Source organism: Falco rusticolus, chromosome 10 (assembly GCF_015220075.1).
Source record: "Falco rusticolus isolate bFalRus1 chromosome 10, bFalRus1.pri, whole genome shotgun sequence".
Lineage (NCBI taxonomy): Eukaryota > Metazoa > Chordata > Aves > Falconiformes > Falconidae > Falco > Falco rusticolus.
Genome location: NC_051196.1, coordinates 30,388,934 through 30,408,188, shown reverse-complemented (window position 1 = coordinate 30,408,188; position 19,255 = coordinate 30,388,934). Strand labels below are relative to the sequence as shown.

The following is a 19,255-nucleotide window of genomic DNA, read 5'->3' as shown; positions in this document are numbered from 1 at the left end:
TCTGTGATCCCCTTGGGAGGAAAGCCGCAGAGACAAGCCTTCCCTGTAGATATGAAGAATCCAATTTCTGCAATCAGTAGCAAAAAAGTATCCAAACTGACAAAAAAGGGAATGCAGGTTGCCAAACGTCTGTTTCACAGAAACAATCTCTCCAGGCCTCTTGGATGTTGCAGATGACACATTAACCTTAAGCACTGAAGAATTTTAATTAGAGGAGGAAAATTTACTTATTTACACAGAAACTTAACCAGCACATACTCCTGGCCTCCTCAGTGAAATGGGTCCCTTAATTGCACCATAACTCGCTCCCTCTTTCCTACATGCTTAATGTTAAGCAGATGCTTAAGGCTTGTCAACTTCAAGGAGACTACTCACATGCTGAAAGTTATGTGAGTATTAAGAGAAAACTCTCAGCAATGTTTTCATTTTGCTTCTAGCCAGATCCAGCCAGAGGGTCAGCTGGATCTGAGCATCATGTATGCCCCAGGCAGAGCAGGAGGATCAGCTGTCTGTTTTGATACTCACTCTTAAGAGATAACTTTGAAAAAGGGTAGGGGAAGGCATCTTCCATTCCATGTTATTATATGAACATATAGCTTCAAAAAACTCCGTTCTGTACTGGGTCCCAAAGGGAAATATTTGAAATAATCCATATTCATTAGAGTTTTTAATTCCTGACACACCAGAATTCAGCAGACTGCTAATGAAGATGACAATTATACAGCACTTCACACAAAAAGCAAACCAGAACAGGTGCAAAGGCTGGAGCTTTGCCATACTTGCTCTCTGTTCTTTGGCACAGGGCATCATTGCTTTACTTAAAATGTATTGAAACATCCCAACAGTTTAAGAAGCCAGTGTGAAAGGAAAAGGGGTGACATTTAAGATTAATCATTAGCTGTTGACCACCTAAGATACTAAATCAAAAAGGCGACAGCTGGCAAAACTAAGCTTTATTTGTATTCCTTCTGAAGAACACAAGGAGAAATGATGCTCCACCAGCAGGGCAGCAAAAAGACAGACTGTGTTTGTTTTGCCCCTTGAATTAAGGCTCTGATGTACCAGTACAGGGCAAAGAAGTGCCCAAAGGATTTACATTCTAACAAGACAAGCATGGGAAAAGCAAAGAGAGATTTGCCATCTTTTACAGATGTTCATCAGAGGTGCAAAAGAGAAAAGTCACCTTTTGGAGTTTGTGCAGAGAACTCACAGCAAAGCCATGACCCCTGAGATCTGACAATATCACCTATGTCAGTGTCCAACAGACCATCATCCCAGCTTGGGGTTTCATCCCACTTGCACGGCAGGAAGACAAACCAGAACAGTACAATGCCATAGGCCCGAATTCAAAAACATCAAGCTACATTTTGACTTGCTGGAAACACTTTGGGAAAGACTGCAGCAAGGAGGTCAATGGTGAAGGACTTCTACTGAAAGAAACAGGCTTTTAAGGGGGGGTTGCAATGTACTTTTGGTGCAAAAGATCATTCTGCAAGCAGGAAAAGGGAGTCTATTACCAGAATTATGGCTTACTCCCCCAAAAAAAGTGCTAAGGAAAAGAAATATTCCAGCAGGCTGGTGATCATGTAGGGAACAAGAGACGAAATGACAGCAGAGATGTGAACTGCTTAAGAACCTGGTGGAAAAGGAAAAAAGAATAAAATTAGGAAGAGACTTAGTACTTAGCTTCCCTTAGGATAAAAAGTCATTAATTACTGATAGAAAGGATCTGATTTGCTGACCATTTAAACACTCAACTGTACTGTATGCAATGATATGTCTAATTTGCACACAATTATCCTGTTTTTCCACACACAGATTAAGTAATTGCTTGTATAAACTGCAAGACATATTTGCGTATTCCAGCTACCTGATTTGCATGCTAAATCACGGCAACTGCGTGTACAACCTAGCTGTTCATCTTTCCTTTGCACACACATCCCTAGGTCTGCTCAAATCAGGACCACAGGTTACATTTGTGTGGAAAGTATCAGTAGCGCATTCATGTACCAGAGCTGGCATGGAGTGCCTGGGGGAACGCTACCCAGTTGCTGCGGGATTAGTTTATACTGACAAAACCTGTGATGCAACCAGCTTAGGTGAATTAAGCAGGGACAGCCAAAGCAATAACTTTCTCTCCATATCTGCCCTGCTCCCTGTTTTGGAGATCACTGCCTTCCATGCAAGTCTCCGCAAGAGGAGGACAGCCAAACAGGTCCTGTAATCCTTCGCTGCTTTGCACAGCTCAGAGTCCTACTGAAAACCGGGATCTCAGTTTAGGGGAGCTAGGGGTGGTAAGGTAAGCAGCATGGTTAAAGAGCAGGCAGAGGCATGCCATCCTTCTGCCACTTCTCCTCAAGGAACCGGCCGGTTTGGTTATGGGATTAGCAATTATGGAAATGAATTCCATACCTTTCTACGGCAGTTTGTGTTTTCTCTGTAAAACATATTTATTACTTGTTTTGGGGTAGCGTACCTGAGCTGTAAGTCAGGACAGTGTTGCGCTTAGTGCTATGTAAACACCAAACAAAGGGATGGAACTTTCTGCAAGAAGTTTATGAACTCAACAAATTACATTATTACTCCTGGAAGTGGCATTGCCATGCCCACGTTACCTAGACCACAAAGCAAGTTTTCCAGAAGACAGTGCAAACTAAGAAGTACTCCACACCAACTTACAAGAAGCTCTTAAGAGCATCCTTAAAAATAAGTACCAAGTCAAGTGGGTTTTGTTCATGGACATTCATTCCTAGCCAGAAACTTTAGCAAATTTGTTCTTTAACTTAACAGACATGCAAAAATAGCAGAATTATACCTGCCCTAACATTCAGAAAAGAGGAAAGAAAAGCCAGGTATCACTCCAGTGGGACCTGATGCACTTGCCTAGCATGATGGGAGTCTTATATTTCAGTAGGTAGATTGCATATGCTAAAGCTGGCTTTGGCCAGGGCCACAGGTGTTAAATGAGACCATTCCCTGGGATTGCTAGAAGTCTAAAGTTACTCCTATAGAATAACATTGTGTGTAAACGCAGATGCAAAACACAAACATGTCAATTAGCAAAATGAACTCTGATACCTGACATGATCTAGAATGCAGCACATCTTACACTTGGTGGAGGTATCTCCTTACCATGACAGCCCAAAAGTGCCCTGTCCTGCCATACCGAGCCAGATACAGGAGCCTGGGAGTCAGAAAGGGGTCAAAACACATACAGCAAGTGTTGAGTCTGTTGGTACCTTGGGTGGCGTGAAGGATGTGTGAGGTTCTGACTCCTGAAAAGCTCCCTTTGGCAAGATCTGCTTCAGTCAAGATGGGGCTGGGAGGCCCGGATGAGTAGGACTCAGGCATCACACACTGCACCTCACCTGCTTCAAATTTACTTTGAAGGATCAAACTAACAATAAGTAGGACCCAATGTACCTGGAGTCAGCTACCTATCCCACAACTTTGTCAAAATAAACTAAAAATAAGTGTCATTCGTGCTGCTTGTCACCTCCTCCAGAAGGCAAAACTCAGGGTTGACGTATCCAAGAGCTCTGGTGGTACCAGAGGGTCTTCAGCCCTCCTGGGAAACCATGCCAGACCACATTCTCGTAGTCCTTCCCAACACAGGCAGTATCTATCTTAATACCTTGCAAAAACCAGCAGGTACTTAACACTGCAAACCAAAACTGCTGTTGTGTGAGCCTGCTTTCATCATAGTAACAGGTAGCACATTGAAAAGACATGGCTTTTCTCAGCTATATGCTGTAAAACCTGCCGAGATCAATCAGACGCTTACCTGGGGAAGACTAGAGGCTAAGAATAACCATGTGTTGACTAACTTAATCCAGCTCACTAGCAATAAGCATGAGATACATCTATAAAATGAGAGTGCATTTGCTGCCAGAACATTGTTGGGTTTTGGTTGGGTTTTTTTATCATCTCTGTTCTACCTTAAGAAAAACTATTCTTTCTGAGAACAAACCCATTCCTAAGTGATGTTGGTCAAGATAATAAGACATAGATGCTCATGCAACTCTTAGTCCATGGGCTGAGGGGAAAGAACTAAGGCCACTGTTGCAGTTGACCCTGTGCAGGACTTCCTAAAGCTTTGTGCACGGAAAGGAGAGCGCTACCTTAGGTGCGACACCACAAAAACTCCTTCCCCTGCAAAAGCAGACTCAGCCCGGGAGCAGCAGCTCTGCAGTGGCTCCCTGTGGAAGGGAAGAGAGCAGGAGAGCAGTCAGAAATGAAAGGCTCAAGGGTGAATGTCCCCCCACTCTGCGTAGTGACACCTTGGTGAGACCAACTGCACTGGGCTTATAGCTTTGGGTCCTTGCACTCATGTGGTATGGGCACTGGAAGAGACCCCATCGCTGTGACAGCCTTGGTGGCCAGCTGGGTCTGCTGAGGGTTAAGAAGACCCTTTGTGGGACACTACACGCACTTGATGGGCTGCACCGCAGGGCCACCTCCTGCAAAGGATAACAAATGAAGGCTCTCTTGGAGCAAGGATCAGTAAATCCCATCACAGAGGCGGCTTTGGAGAAAGCCCTCCGCCACTAGCTCTGCTGCTTTCTACCAGCGACACGAGTTCTGCTGCCAGTCGCAACTTCCCTCTTGCCAGCAGAGATAATACTGTGTTGGTCTAGAAAATCTTCTAACTGCTGTCTTCAGCCTGTGTCCAACACCAATCAACTTCAGATATAATGGCTCAGACACATTGACAGGCAGACTAGTGGATTCACTTACAAAAAACGCAACCAGAAAATTATAATATCTGCTCAAACCTTCCTAAATCAGGTTTACTCTTGCCTGTATCTGGGAAATTTTCTTATTTACTATTTCTTCTGCTTTGTCATATTTAAGTGTAGATTGATGATAATAGTTACTGCACCAGATAGACATGAGGATCACTTAATTAATGTTTGTGAAGCACTTTAAGATCCTCAGATGAAAGGAGAGAAGAAATGCAATGTATAATTATGATGTTTTATTAATAAACTTCTGGCACATTGACAGGAGAGGAGACAACATTTTTTTTTTCTTCCCTTTTCTAAAAAGATTTAACTTTAATGCTATGAAGGACAGATTTACTAAAAATTCACAAATAAATAAAAATCTCCCTATTCCATCTCCTGATAGCAGACAGCAAACATGGCTTCAGAAAGAGAGTTACACTCCTTTTCTATCCAGACACTTGATGAACCCATAGTTCTTGGGAATGGACAGATTTGGAGAAATATAAGCATGTGAAGGTAATTATTAATAGTGGAAGTGGTCAAATGCACCAGCTATGAGAAGTAAAGAGAGTTTGTTTAATGTGTGATTGCTACGGTTGATAGGAGCACGTGATGCAAAAGAAAGTATTTCTGCAGAGCAATAGATGGACATTTTGAAACAAACAGAAAAATTACAGCTGTGCGAATGAAGTTTTTCAGAGCTGAGAATGTGCCAGATACAAACAAGATTCCCAGAAATATGAAGAAACCCAATCTGGGATGGATCCCTAGGCAGTTTCATGGAAGCATTAAACGCTTATATATTGCAGCTGCCTCTTGAATGCTTATGGCTGGAAACCAGCTGCACCAGAGGAGAAAAGTGGTCCTGGGATTAGGGGTGGATTATGACTCTGTTCCTTGCTCCATCACAGACCTTGATAAGCCAGTTAGTCCCTCTATACCCTCTCCAAGTAAATTGGGATAATCACGCTGCTCTCCTTTACAAGACAAACGTGAGGACAAATTACAATGCACTCAGATACCAGGGTAGAGAAAGCTAGGGACGGGCAGATGCTGAATCACTGCAGAAAAAGTTAAGAGAAGACTGGACATTGTCATTTAAAAGGGTCCTCAAGGAACCAAAGAGCTGCTCCTGGTGCTTTGTGCCACAACATGTTTCCATTCCCAGTTTATGCCACCACTAGATACCATTGAAACCAGCCAAGCCAAGCATACCCGGCAAGTGGAAGAGATTTGTTGTGTTGTGGGAAGTGTGCTTACTACAGTTCCTGCTCCCTACAGAAAAAGTAGCAAGACTGGGACAGATATCTTTGCTCACATCTTCAGTTTATTTTTTGAGCAAAATTAGTATTTTTTTTTAAGAGATACCCACAAGGAACCTTAAGTCTAAAACAAAATTGGTAAGTATAATCAAGTTTTAGAAACATTTTGTCCATCAGTACCGACAAGATAGCATTTCTGGTGTTTATGTGTTTATGTACTGCAAATGAGATTTACAGCTCCATTTTGCTCAAAAGTGAGCAAGAGCAAATGCACTTAAATAAAATAAAAAAAACCTAATATGTGCTTTTGGCTGAAGACTCTTCATGAATCCTAGTCCAAATAGCACTGAATAAGTTCAACTTCTAATAACCGGAACTGATTATGCACTGCAGAAAAAAAATGAACTTTAAAATAAATTGCTCCTTCCATTTGCTTTGACTGTTCAATCCAACTTTTGTTAGCAACAATTTTTTTTATCAGATTAGATGGATGCCTGACCAATGTTGTCGATACAAGATTCGGGTACCAACAAGTACTTCATTTTTTGCTTTGATACTGATTTCTCTTGCCCACTCCCAGGCTTCAGGCACACAACTAAGGCAGAGTGCCGAGTTAACGCCACCTTCCCCACACTGCAGTGCCAGCACCTCAGGGTGCAGTCACAAAACATCCACAGCCATGGGATCGGTGGTCCACATTATTGGACCAGAATAGCTGCAACCTTCAGCAAGAACACCCAAAGGAATCACAACAGCCTAGGTGAGACTTGCAAATGGGGAAAGGAGGAACATTCCTAAAAACATCAATACATCTTTGAGGCCAGGCTAGAAGGGAGGTCCCAAACTACCAGAAAGCCCAGGCTCTGACCATAACGTTCACACGGATACTGTTACTATCAAAGACAGCAATTGCTTTGTCTTAGATACTATTCGAGTTGAGTAATGTTTGAGTCGCTCATTATGTTTTCTGTGCTCAAAGCAGAACTCATTGCTAGGATTAGTTCTTAATTGACAATAAATACCTTGCTTATATAGGTTAATTTTGGTACAAAGGAATTCCCCATATGGAAGGGGAATTTTAATGTACTATGTGTGCATACATATCAACATATACTACATTAGATATGTATTATGATTTATCATTTCACAATACAGCTATTTACATATATAGTCTAACATATGTACCCTCCTGCTATTCAAACACACTTGACACCATTGACACTAGAGTCAGAGCTGCACCACAGCGTGCTGAAAATGCCTCAGCACAGACCTTCTGCTTTTAGATCTACTAGAAGACTTGCCAGTTTTCCTGTAACCACGCATTCCTCAAACATGACAAAATTTCCCAGGACCTTCCAATGCAGACTGGGCTCATTTAAGTAGGAATACCTGTGCGGAAACAAGGACAGGTTTGCTTTCTCACGCCTTCCCCTTGAATAAACTGTCAGAGGGCTGCCAGCACCTTTCCCTCTGTAATACCCCACTGCAGGCAGAGGCCACTGGAAGTTCATCTATACCGTGAAAATGTACTGGTGACACAAGATAGGGGGTAGCTAGGACCCCCCCCCAGCTCTGCCCTAGCCTTCCTCGCTGACCTTGGGGCAATGATCACCTCTTCACTTTAAGATGAGGATAATACATATATCACAGGTTTGTCCTAGCCTTAACTAATCCATCTTTTCAAAGCATTTTGAGAGCTTTGCTTGATGAGTTCAGACATTATAATACTCATCTGTTCCCATTACATTCAATGGGAGTTGAATGCCAGCACCTCCTCCTCCACAGTCGCAGGGCTGGGGCTGCTGGGGCTGTTGAGGGACCTAGAAAATAGATGTGCTTGGGGTGTGTTTAAATGCTGGCATTTTGGAAGGGGCTATAGCAGGTACAAAGGCATAGTGTTTGCTTAGGGGTGCTCAGCACTCTTCCAGGCTTGGCCTAGAATAAAGAGTAGACCTTTTTAATTAAAAATCAGAGTAAGACCTCACCGAATCCTCCTGGTAAACATGTTCAGCTAGTGCCAGGTTGTAAAGGAGACAGAGGCCTGGAAGAGTTAGGACAGGAGAGAGAAACCAGAGACCAGCCAAACTCAGCGGGGAAGCTTACTACAAGGTTTACTTTTGCTGTACTAATTGAGAGCACCAGGAGGTGAACATGTGGCTATTGCCCCAGGGACTAAACTTAGAGCAAAGTCATCTTAAGGATAAAGAGTGCCAAAGCTAAAGCAGCTCAGACGCGACAGTTAAGCGATGGGGCGTGGGGCAGGGATCCCTGAGCTGTTGCTAGCTCATAGGTCCATGGCACAGAGCAATGCAGAGCCAACATACCCACTCGGCCCTCAAAGCAGCTTTGCCCCATAATGAGAGACCTCCAAGCCTGAGCTCAGCTATTGCCATACCAATGGTGCCAGTGCTCCCAGTACTACTGCAACACATGGGAAGCCAACCCAGCCCACGATGGAGCTAAGCCTCAAGATCCAGGAAACAAACCAGGCAACTCTCCCAACAGTAAGGGTCTGGTCCTTGTCTGCCTTAACGTGGTAGCAGCAGTGACGATGTGTATCTTCTATGTGTAACTTCTTGAGAGAAGGCTAATATTAATGTCTTGCTCACATTCACTGGCCGCATTTGTGCCTCTTCTGTTGCTGCCAGATATCTCCATGGAGTAAATCATATTGACTGTGTTTATTATAAGAACTAAGTGATCAGCTGTGAACTTTCTTTGACATAAATATTTTGCCATTAGCAATGACAAATAGCAACACTCACGTTGCAAAAGTAACATTGGATTATTCCTTTCCATGGGGGTATTTGTGTTGAAAGAAATCAGAAGAAAACTGTGATCTTCAGGATCAAGGGAAAGAGGTAAAAGGAGGAACGTGATGGCAAGGATATTTATCCCACTGTGTAAGAAGAGTTAAATGAAGAAAGTATTTTAAAAAGTGAGAAGGATTGATTTTTTCACACAGCGCTGGAGCTCCCCTGTACAGCTAGCCTTGACTGTGGCTGCAGGCAGCACGCACCCATGGGGCACAGCATGCTTGGCTCAGCAGCACATGCAAGCGCCTTGTACAGGTACAAGCTGAAGCTGCACCCACACATTGTGTGCATTACACCACACCAGCATATCTGGGGGAGGGGAGGGTGGGGATCAGGCCCAGTACTTTTCTTCTGAATCCCATTATTACTAAACCTCTGCAGTTACAGTTGAACAAAACAGGGATTTTTCTATTCTTGCAAGATTTCCTACATTTCTGACTGGTGGTGTTGGCACCTTAAACCACGTCTGCTCACAGGCTGAGCAGGATGGAAGAATGATGAGCAGCAAAGGGAATTAATTTCTCAGAGACATTTTTCAAAGGTACAAATGAGAACTGGTGCTTTAAAAATAGCTTTGACTATATTTCTATAGCGCACGTCCTGTAAGGGATTCAGCCCTAGCACATAAGCTTGTTGCTTCCCTCCTGTGACACGCAGGCAGGCAGTCTCCCACTGATGTGGATGCTTAGGCTCAGGGAAGACTTGCTCCAGGCTCTCCGAGCAGAAAGTTACAGGTTAAATTAACAATCCAGGAGTATGTGTACATATATCTGTTCATGCATACTATACTTCATGGACTGTACGGCAAGTACATCAAAAGAACTACCAGGTGTAACTGTTTTAACTTCCCTTTTATAAAATTCTTTATAGACTGCAGACCTGCAGGCTTGGATTGTAAACTGCTGAACCCAAACCATTTTCAGGCCAGAACTGCCAGGCAGCTGCCTGCCTGGATCCAAGGGCTGCTCAGGGCTGCAGTAACAGGTCTAGAGAAAGGATCACCTTGGAAGGGTGAGGCTCCCACTTGAAGAGCTTAGAACAAGTTGTTGGCAGATGCATCCCATGAAGGAAATAACATGGGATGTTGCATTAGAAATGTGGGAGACTACCAATGTAATGTTATGTGACGTAACATATGAGAGACCCTGGACAAGGACTCCCAGCAAGATTCTTTAGAGCCAGGAAACAGTCACAGGACATTATTACCAAGCCAGCAGTGTCACTAGGCTGTTCTCTTCTACCCCTCAAACTGGGAGTTTAGGGAGGCTGTAATGCAGAGGAGTTCTGGGATCTGGCAGCACAGCAATACATTGTGGGAAGGTCACTAGTGAGGCAGAGGACACGTTGCATGGAATGATGCAGGAATTAGAGCTCCCCAGACAAAAGATTTCAGAAGTTCACAGGAAGGACAAGCCCCCAGAAAGGAGCTGCAGGTTGAAAAGAGATTGATACAGAACAGCAATGATTTGTGCACCCACAGGACAGCACTGTGCTAGAAACCCAGCAATAAACTATAGACCAAAGTGGCAAATCAGTGAACCCAGGGGAAAGGCTTTGGAACGAGGTTCTGCTTTTTTAGGATCTCTGAAGACAGGAGTTTACCTTGGATGAAGGGAAAAAAAAAAAAAAAAAAAAAGTCTTTTATATATAGCAGGAAAACCAAGGCAGTAGCCGCATCAGAAAAATGAAAGCTACAGATACCAGCAAAATATGGGCAATCTGGCTTTAACAGACAAAGTCAACATCTGCCCTGTGATGGTAGCCTCAGAGGCAGACGAGACAGGGCTAAGATGTGACCCCTGCAATTAAAGAGAGGGGTTTCCTCTGCTGAATGCTAAATTCAGGCAGGTTTGGAGATGAATGAAAACTGCATGCCATAAGGGAGGGCCAGGAATAGAAAGCCCATGTGGGGGAAGAACTCTCTAGATGTAGCAAATGCATCTCCAAGAGGCTTTATCATTCTTATTTTGTCACTACTATCAACAATAATAAGAAAAGAGCTTACAGAGCAACCTCCCCAATCCCTAAGCAATGCATCCAGAGATTAGCAGCAGAGAGCAGTGGGCAGCTTGAGAAAAGCTGTTCAACAAATGTAGAGGCATGCATAATAAGATTACTGAATTGGAGTTGCATGTTTTCAGGGATAAACGTGATATTATTGCACTGGCAGACGTAGTAGGAACAGGGGAAAGGATGCGAAATAGCCTGTCAGAATGGAGGGGTTGCTGCAGCTGAGCTCCCAACAGGACAGGGACAAGTGGGAAGTGGAGGCAGCGAGGAGGAGAGGAAGTGCACATCCTACTTGACATGCAGATATGCAGAGAAGCTTTTTGCAAAGTGGGTGATGTCATCGTGTTTTTCTCAGCCTTCAGGACAGCAAGAGAAAAATAGATGAAACCAGCACATGCAGAGGAGTCTGTAAGACGAGCAGACTTCCCCCCCTCCGCTCTGTGCAACACTAATTGCTCAAATATTGATCGGGAAAATAATTTCTAAGGACTAAAAGAAGAAAGGATTTCTTTTCCTCTTAAGGGGCAAAAAGGGCAATATTTTTGCAGAGTTGCTGGAAAGGTCCAGGTGACCAGAGGATTTCCAAGACCATATAAGTTAGTTAAGATGTTGAGTTGTTCTAATTTGTTACTCGTTTATACTGGAAGGCACAGAACAACAGCAGCCTGTGATTTTTCAGGATGCCATGAAGACTAGTTGAAATAACAGCTAGGCTGGCTCTCTCAAGGGGCATGAATGTCTCACCAGGCAGGCAAGACACCCACAGATCCTAACTAGCTTGGTTAGTAAAAACAACAGCTACAGGAGGGACCTCTGCTTTGGAAACCCAGGGCTGCTAGCTGCATTGTGGGTACCAGAAACAAGCTGCCCAGGCTTAGCCTTGGCAAGGGAAAGAGTAATTAAGATTAAAAGCCCAAACCAGAGTGCTGGAGAACTGCTAGTCACTACTGCCCTGACATGGACACTAAGTCCCAAGAAAAAGCAGCAGTTCTGCTTGGCTTCTGGAGAGCTGCTTTTCTTTCCTGGGGAAAGGAAATCTACCATACCAAAAAATGTAACAGCTACTCCAGAAAATATCTCCACCTCATCTTCATCTAGGGTAAATCTGGACAGATGAAAACACCAGAGTGTCCTCTATGGTTTAAAATGGATGTTATGAGTACACAAAAGTACAGGAAGAACACTGTTTAAAAAACAAAAATCAGCCACCAGACTATTCACACAGACTGAGAGAATGATAAAAATAAGCAGGAACATGCAAAAACAGCAATTGCAGGAAGAGGAGGAAGCATCCAATGAAGACTGCAATGAATATTTCTGAGAAGTACACAGACAAAGTCACTGGAAACAGGAGAAACTGGTCCTTTAATAAAACTTTTAATTTCTCCCTCTAGTCTTACAATGTATTTTAAATAACTTCTGGTTAAGTATTTTTTCATTTGGTCGATTTTGTGCATAGGGGTTTTCCCACTGGGCAAGACTAGCTCAGGGGAGTGCAGCACAGCAAGTGCCTCCCAGTTAAATGGACTGGTGGGTGAAATAGTTTGGGCCCCGGTTGCCCAGCCTGAGCCTGGGGAAGGGCTGGGAATGCTGTCCCCATGGCTTTAGAGCATCTCACACAAGGACAGCACAGCTTCAGTGACAACCGCAAGGGACTGCAGTGTTATAGGAAAGGAGCAAACACCCCAGCTCTGCTAGTGCTGGGGGGTAACAAGGCAAGCCTGGGGCTTCACCAGCTGTCCAATTCCTCATTGCAGAAATCGGGAGGCTCTCATAGAGTGGGTATTGTAAAGTCTAACAGTGTTCTCTCCAGTCACGTACAGGGTGAAGCATTGCACATAAATAAGACACTGCTTGCCATGAGGTGGTTAGTTTAAAAGCCAGACAGATTAGCCAAAAGATATGGATAAATCCCCACTGGGTAAAAAAAGCAACAAAATTTAAGGTCTGGGGGATTCTTCTCCTATTTGAATGCTGTTTTGCATCCTGAGGTTTATCAAATAATTCCTTTGGGAAAAAAAAAAAAAAAAAAAAAAAAAGTAAAACACAACTCACACTTTCAGTATTCAACCAGTCCCAGTATAACCATAAGAAGCTCTGCAGCAAGCTGTTATGGAGGAGTCAGGTCAAGTGTTGTGCAGAAAACGTGAAAATACAAACAATGTTGACAGCTGGCAAGAAAGCTCACCATGCTGGAGCGGGAGTTAGGTGGTGGGACATGGCTTACAGAGGGGTTTGTGTTAGGTTTCAGGGAGAACCTGCATTTGTAGCCATTTTCTAGACTTCTTAAAGGAAACATGAAGGTAGCCTCGATTTGTTACATTTAAATGGAAAAAAAAACTTTGCATTGAGTGGCACTCTGAAGAAAAAGAATAGGTGAGATTAGTACAGATTTTCCCAATGGTGATTTTAGGTCTTTCAGTGACAGTCATTAAACCTCAGAATAGTTTACTTTGTTCCCTTTCCATAGGAACAGTCTGAGCTCCCAGACCTGGCCAAGCAGATGGAGCCTGGCTTTAGGAAAGGTGACAGAAGTTCCTGGAGGCCCGTGGCCTTAGCGAAAGTGCTCCACTGAGCAGACAGCTGAGGAAAGCTGGCCAGGAGCTGTCAGATTTAGAAAAATTCAGCCTGAAAACAGAGCCTAGGCACAGCTAGCTAGGTCAGATAACAGGTCAGGCTGCCAAGTCCCTCTCCCCACATCCTTCCATCAGGAGTAGGAGATTTGGTCCAGCCTATTCAATGTGTGGAATGAATTCTCATGAAGGTGATCAAAGCAAAGGGCATACTCTGGCATGAGAGAAAAGCTATCCAGCAGCAGGGAGAAAATCGGATAAAGAATAGGCTTAGCAGCTCTTCTGTCCCTGCCTGGTAAGCTAATTGTTCATCATGCACATTTTCCTTGCTACATTTGAATTGAGTAGAAATTGGTGTTTGGGAACTGCTGGAATATCTGAGGTCTGAGAACGTACAGCACCATTTTCATTACAGTAATGAAGTCACAGAATGGTAGCTTTAAACATCAAGGGTAATAATGCATTACCATTCCCTCTCAATTAATCCAAAGCCTGCAATGCCGAATGCACTTACTCCGAGAATTTTCTCGGAAAATGATACTACAGTATTTCATTTATAAATCACAAAAGACACTTATTTGGCAAGAATGACCCCTGCTCATATACAATAAATCATGAACATCAACAGTCTCTAATGGATTTTGAGTCAGTGCCACAGACAGCCAAGCCCGGGGCCTGTGTTTCAGGATTCCAGGACTGTGCCAAAGGAGACTTATAAATGATTAATGCATTCAGCACAGTGTCATCTGTGCCATTGGAGAAAAAGAGACATTCTGGGCCTCCGTTTGTCATTAAAGAAGTGATAATCGGTTCAGCAGCCGACCATGCCTCTCCCTTCCCCTGCCAGAATGAGCCATTTAGCTCCACACTTCATAAAATCCCTTCCCCAAACTTCCACACATGCTCTTGGTTCATGATGCGCAACATTTTGATAAGAGAAAAGAGGGAAAGAAGAAGTCTGTTTTCATAAGTGGCCCACCAAAGCCAGGGTCCCTATGAGATGGAGCCAAGGTTTGCATTTGCAAATGTACATACAACAGGGAGGTGACGTTAAAGAGATAGCTGGGGCCTCTTTCTACTACTTTGCCAGACGGTGAGGACACTGGTCCATAAAAAATTCAAGTTTGGGTCCCTACTGCTCTGTCTGTCGTGCTTTTCTGTTATTCATCACACAGTTTTCAACCTCTCCCCCTTCACTTTTGTCCCCATGGTTACTGAATCACTGCGTTCAGAGAGATTTTCCTCACTAAAGAACGTGACTAACATGAGACAGCTAAATTATCAGAACCAACTCTGACATTGGTTTCTCCTAACATGGATCTTATCTTCCAAGCGCCTTCAAATAGATCTGTTGCACAAGTACCAACTTCAGAGTAAGCAGCACTTCAACTATTGACAGAGACAGAGCTGCAGCAGTATTGCACAGGGCGACTTAAAATAGGCTGGATTCAGGTAAAGGATGAAATTCAAACACTGGCTTTAGCAGATCCACCGCCTTGGAGCACATGATGCAAACAACTAGGAGATGTGTTTCGCTGCAAAATTTTAAATTAAGCCTTAGAAGGGGAGGCGTTATTTCCTGAATAGAACTGGGTCTTAAAGTTCAAATACATTTCCTCTTCTTAAAGGCCAGTTTGATTAAGCAGTAGGAGACACACATTTTAGGCCCAAAGAAATCTCTGTTACAAAACGCACCAAGGCGGCCACTGGATAACAAGCCTACAACCTCTAGCCACAGCAATCCATGTACACTGACCCACAGGGCAGTGGAGCTGCTCCCACACTGAGCGGCCTGGGCTGCCTCAAACCAGATCCCTTCCAAAATACCCGCCACCCCCCCCCCCCCAAAAAAAAAATAAATTAAAACTTGTTTGCATCCGAGAGGCCTTTCTCCCCTTCACTCTGAGCATCCACAAGCCTCCAGACATGAAAGCAACGTTAGCAGGACAACACCTTGTAAGAATCACCAGTCATGAGCCAATATAGACAAGGCTTGAGAAGAAACGTGAAGCTCTTACCTTGGCCGCTACGGAGGAGTTGGGCTTCTCCAGGAGGTCCCAGAGCTTTTTCCTTTTGTCAGCACAGCAAGTGTTATCAAATTCCTCCCCTTCCCTTTCCCTCAATGTCTCAGCTTCTCTCTTCAGCTCCTCATTCATCTGCTCCTTCTTCTGGTGGTAGCGGGCCTGGCAGCAGGACTCCAGGTAGATCTCATCCACCCCCCAGTAGTCCAGCTCCTGGCTGAAGGACAAGGCGCACATCTCCTCCATCATGTGCAGCTTGCCAGTACGGTAGAAGTTCAAGATTGAGGTGAATGCCCCGGGATGCCTGTCGAAGAAGTACTCGTTCTCCTCCAGGTTGTAGTCATCACAGATCTCCATGAGGGAGTCATGTGTGTTGCAGTCTCTGAGCTTACCCAGCCTGGTCCGTGGCAACCTGTCCAAGGTCCGCCAGAGAACCTCGTGGGCCAGCCCCCCCACGTTGAGCTTGACCCTTCGGGAGCAGGCCTTGCTCCTGACGATCTCAGTGGGGTCCGGAGGCAAAGAGGTAGTAGAGCGAGATCCATGCTTATTCATCCCCAGAGGCATCGCTGGTCCCCCTCAGGCTGGACGCTCCAAGGTGCGGCGTGGGGCAGGACGCTCTCCTCACCTCTCCTTCCCCTCCATGCCCGGAGCTGCAAGAGAGGCCAAGCCGTGGGTCCCCGCCCGCCGCCCCCCGCCGCCGCCGCCTGATCCCCGCGCGGGGGAGCGCCGGGCGCCGCTAATCTGCCGGGGGGGCGGCGGCGCTGTCCGCACTGGCGGTGCTGAACCGCGCTCCGGCGGCCGGCCGCTGTCCGCGCCCGCGGTGCCGGCGGCCGCCCGCTCCCACGTGTCGGCCCGGGCGCTGCCGCCGAGCTCCCCCGGGCGGCGGCCCGGTCCCGGTCCCCCCCCTCCCCGCGGCGCCCCGGGAGGGTCGCTCGCACACCCCGTCCGGGAGAGGCGCGGAGGCTGGACACGGCCCCGGGAGCCTCTGCTAGCAAAGGTCTGGGAGCTGCCGAGCGAGAGGGGAGAGCAGAGCTCAGCAACGCGCCCCAAAAGGCGCCGGGCCGCTGGCCAGGGGTGCGCTGGCGCGTTGTCACCCATCCCGGAGCGACCGGCTGGGAGCGCACCGGCCCCGCCACCGCCGTCTCCCGAGCGCCCGGCCCCGCCGCCGCTCCCTCCCGCAGAGCGGCCCTGCCGGACCCCGGGTGCCCCTACGACCCCACCGGGGCACCCCCCGCCCTCGGAGCCGGCGATGCCCCCGGCCCTGCAGGCTACAGGGAGGCGCGGAAGCTTTCTATAACTCCAGGCTTGCAAATTTCCCCGAGGAAAGAGCTGGGGAAGGGAAAAGGGGGAGGGGGGCTATCTCCAGCCACTCTAACGACGCACTCTACCTCTCCGGGCTACCCAGGGATGCCCCCCCACACCCCCACGCCAACCTCCGCATAACAAAGAAATCAACGAAAATCGGAACAAGGAAAAACCCCGAGCCTTCCCTGCAAAGCCGGGTGGCTTATGACAGCCCTGAGCACTGTTGCTTACACAAGATGGCACGAAGAGAAACCCCGGCGCGGAAAGGAACGGCTCCCCCGCGCCCAGCCGGCACAGCCCCGGGGGTTCGGCTCCCCTCCCCGCCGATCCAGGTCCCCCCCAGCCCCAAAACCGAGACACCGCCGCTGCCCCCAGGCCGCCTCCGGGGCTGCTCCCCGCCGCCGCCGCCGCCGCGCACGGGGAAAGGCTCCCTCGCCTCGCCCGAGCCCGGCCCGCACCTACCTCCTCCTGCGGGCTCCCAGCGAGGCGGTGCGGGGCTGTGCGGGGCCGAGGGCGGCTACATCGTGCGGCGGGGCGGGCAGCAGGGGCGGCCCCGCTCGCATCCCCCCGCGGGCAGCCTCAAGGCGGAGGGATGGCGGTGGCGCTCCCGGCTGTCCACGGAGCCCGGGGGGAGGGGAAGGGAAACGAGGTAAATCGGATCCCTCGGCAGGAAGCTTTCCCAGGCCTTCCCTCGGCTGCGGCTCCTCGCTTCTGCCTACAGTCAGCGCCGAAGCCGCATCTGCCCCCGCCCCCCCAGCCCGCTGCCGGCGCGGACACAAAGGAAAGCTCCAGCACTTCCTCCTGCTGCCTCGGAACGGAGATCAACAAGTCTAGGCTGAACCGCCGGCTTTTCCCTGCAATTCTGTCCCGGAGTTGTTTGGAGTGAATTGGAAGTTGGGGGTGGAAGAGAGGAAGGCAGCTCCACCGTGAGCTGGGATGCAGCATTGCAGGGAAGGTTAACGCTTTCCTGGCCGGGCCCCGCCGCCCCGGGGCTGATTTACAGCGGAGGAGGCGCCTGGAGCAGACCCAGCACCGGGGGGGGGGAGGGAAGAGCCGCAGCATCCCTCCTTAGGGGGATGGGGCTCTTCCCACCATCCTCCAGCTCCCGGTGGTATCACCCGTGCAAATAGGAGCAGGGATTGGTGCCAGCAGATGAATGCTGAGCCGAGAGCGCCTGGGAGCCCAGCAGGGCCACCCCCCCCCCGGCTCCCAGGCCCTGCTGGCTGAGCCAGGAGCAGCTGAGCCCAGCCAGGCTGCACATCACTGAGCAGGGAGCAACCCGGGCCCTCGGCAGCCCCTCGGCAGGGGAAAGACCCTCTTCTCAGGGTGGTTACATGTATTGGGGATACAGGTCTGTGCTGCTGCTTAGGATTGTAAGTATAATAAAAAGGAGCATTCACTAACCTGAAAATACAGCAGAAGTGGAAAAAAGGGCGACTTTCCAGGCAACAGCACAGCATTTAAAGTATCCCTCTGTCCTTGCCTTCTGCCTTCACCCCCAACAAGGGAAATGGACCTTGCCTGGAGCTCCATTAGTACCATTTAATGGGTACATTAGCACTTAATGCAGTTCACCTGCTTAGGCTGGTGTACCAGAGGTATCCGGCAATGCAATGCTCGTTAGCCCTTTGTCCTCTTGTATTGATTGACCATGGCTTTTGGACTCTAGTGACAATTCCTGCTACCAGGTTTCTAAAATAGGAGCCCAGTGTCTGATTTTATGTGATTAACTAGGGGAAAAAGAGTCTCAGTGCTGCTTTTCCCTTCTTTCTATGCTTCTCTCCCTAGCCCCCACCAGTCTCCCATTGCTCAGCGTACACAATGTTGATGTTATGCTTTTATATTTGGTTTTGAATGTCCACATCTTCCTTAGAGATAGCTTTCTGAAATCCCAGGCAGTGTTTGTTTTTCTCCAGTACCTCCCACAACTGTATATCAACTGTAAATTTCAGAATTTCTTAGAAGTGGGTCACTACCTTCCTTTTGCAGATGGGGAAAATAAGATATAGAAAAGCAAGATCACCCAGAGGGAGTGGAAGGAAGAATTGGCAATAAAATCTGTTGACCAGTGTAATCCCAGACCAATACCCATCCACTGAAGTAGCTCCTCCTACCCCATGAAAACCTATAAGCAGTATCCAGAGGTGAACAGATCTCCCCTGACTTTCTCGTCATTTCACCTCCAGACCCTGCTTTACTCCTCTTATAGCAGAGAAGACGACCATTCCTCAGGGCTAGGAAACCAAACCTGTTAATGATTACAAAATGCTTTGAAAATTCCAGCTGGCAGATGCTATAGGAGAGCAAGTTAGGTTTTTGTTAGCACTGGCATCCAGGGCACATCATCTCCCCTTGTGAAAATGCAGTCTGCTCTTCTGCGGGAAGAGGGTGCTGGGAGGGAAAATGACAAGTAGCCAAATGCAGGGAGATGCATCAGATTCAATGCAGTTAAATCACTGGGAGAGAGGCAACTTGGGTTTATTAGCAAGGCATTTGTATCTTCTTGCATCACTCTTGCTACCATGCCAATGTCATTCACAT

General features: G+C 47.1%; 1 protein-coding gene across 2 annotated transcripts in view; it reads right to left on the bottom strand.

Moving 5' to 3' along the window:
- KCNB1 (potassium voltage-gated channel subfamily B member 1) overlaps positions 1 to 18,318 on the bottom strand; it is a 133,160-nt gene extending 114,842 nt beyond the window's left edge. The window contains exons 1-2 of one of the 2 annotated variants that reach the window (XM_037402586.1): positions 18,119 to 18,318; positions 15,407 to 16,059 (exon numbers count right to left, since the gene is read on the bottom strand). In XM_037402586.1, coding sequence (XP_037258483.1) covers positions 15,407 to 15,973 — 567 coding nt within the window. In that variant the 5' untranslated portion in view covers positions 15,974 to 16,059; positions 18,119 to 18,318. Of the gene's footprint in view, positions 1 to 15,406; positions 16,060 to 17,176; positions 17,577 to 18,118 lie in introns of those variants that run through there. The other variant, XM_037402585.1, reaches the window with a different exon arrangement.
- Between the last annotated feature and the right edge of the window lie 937 nt (positions 18,319 to 19,255).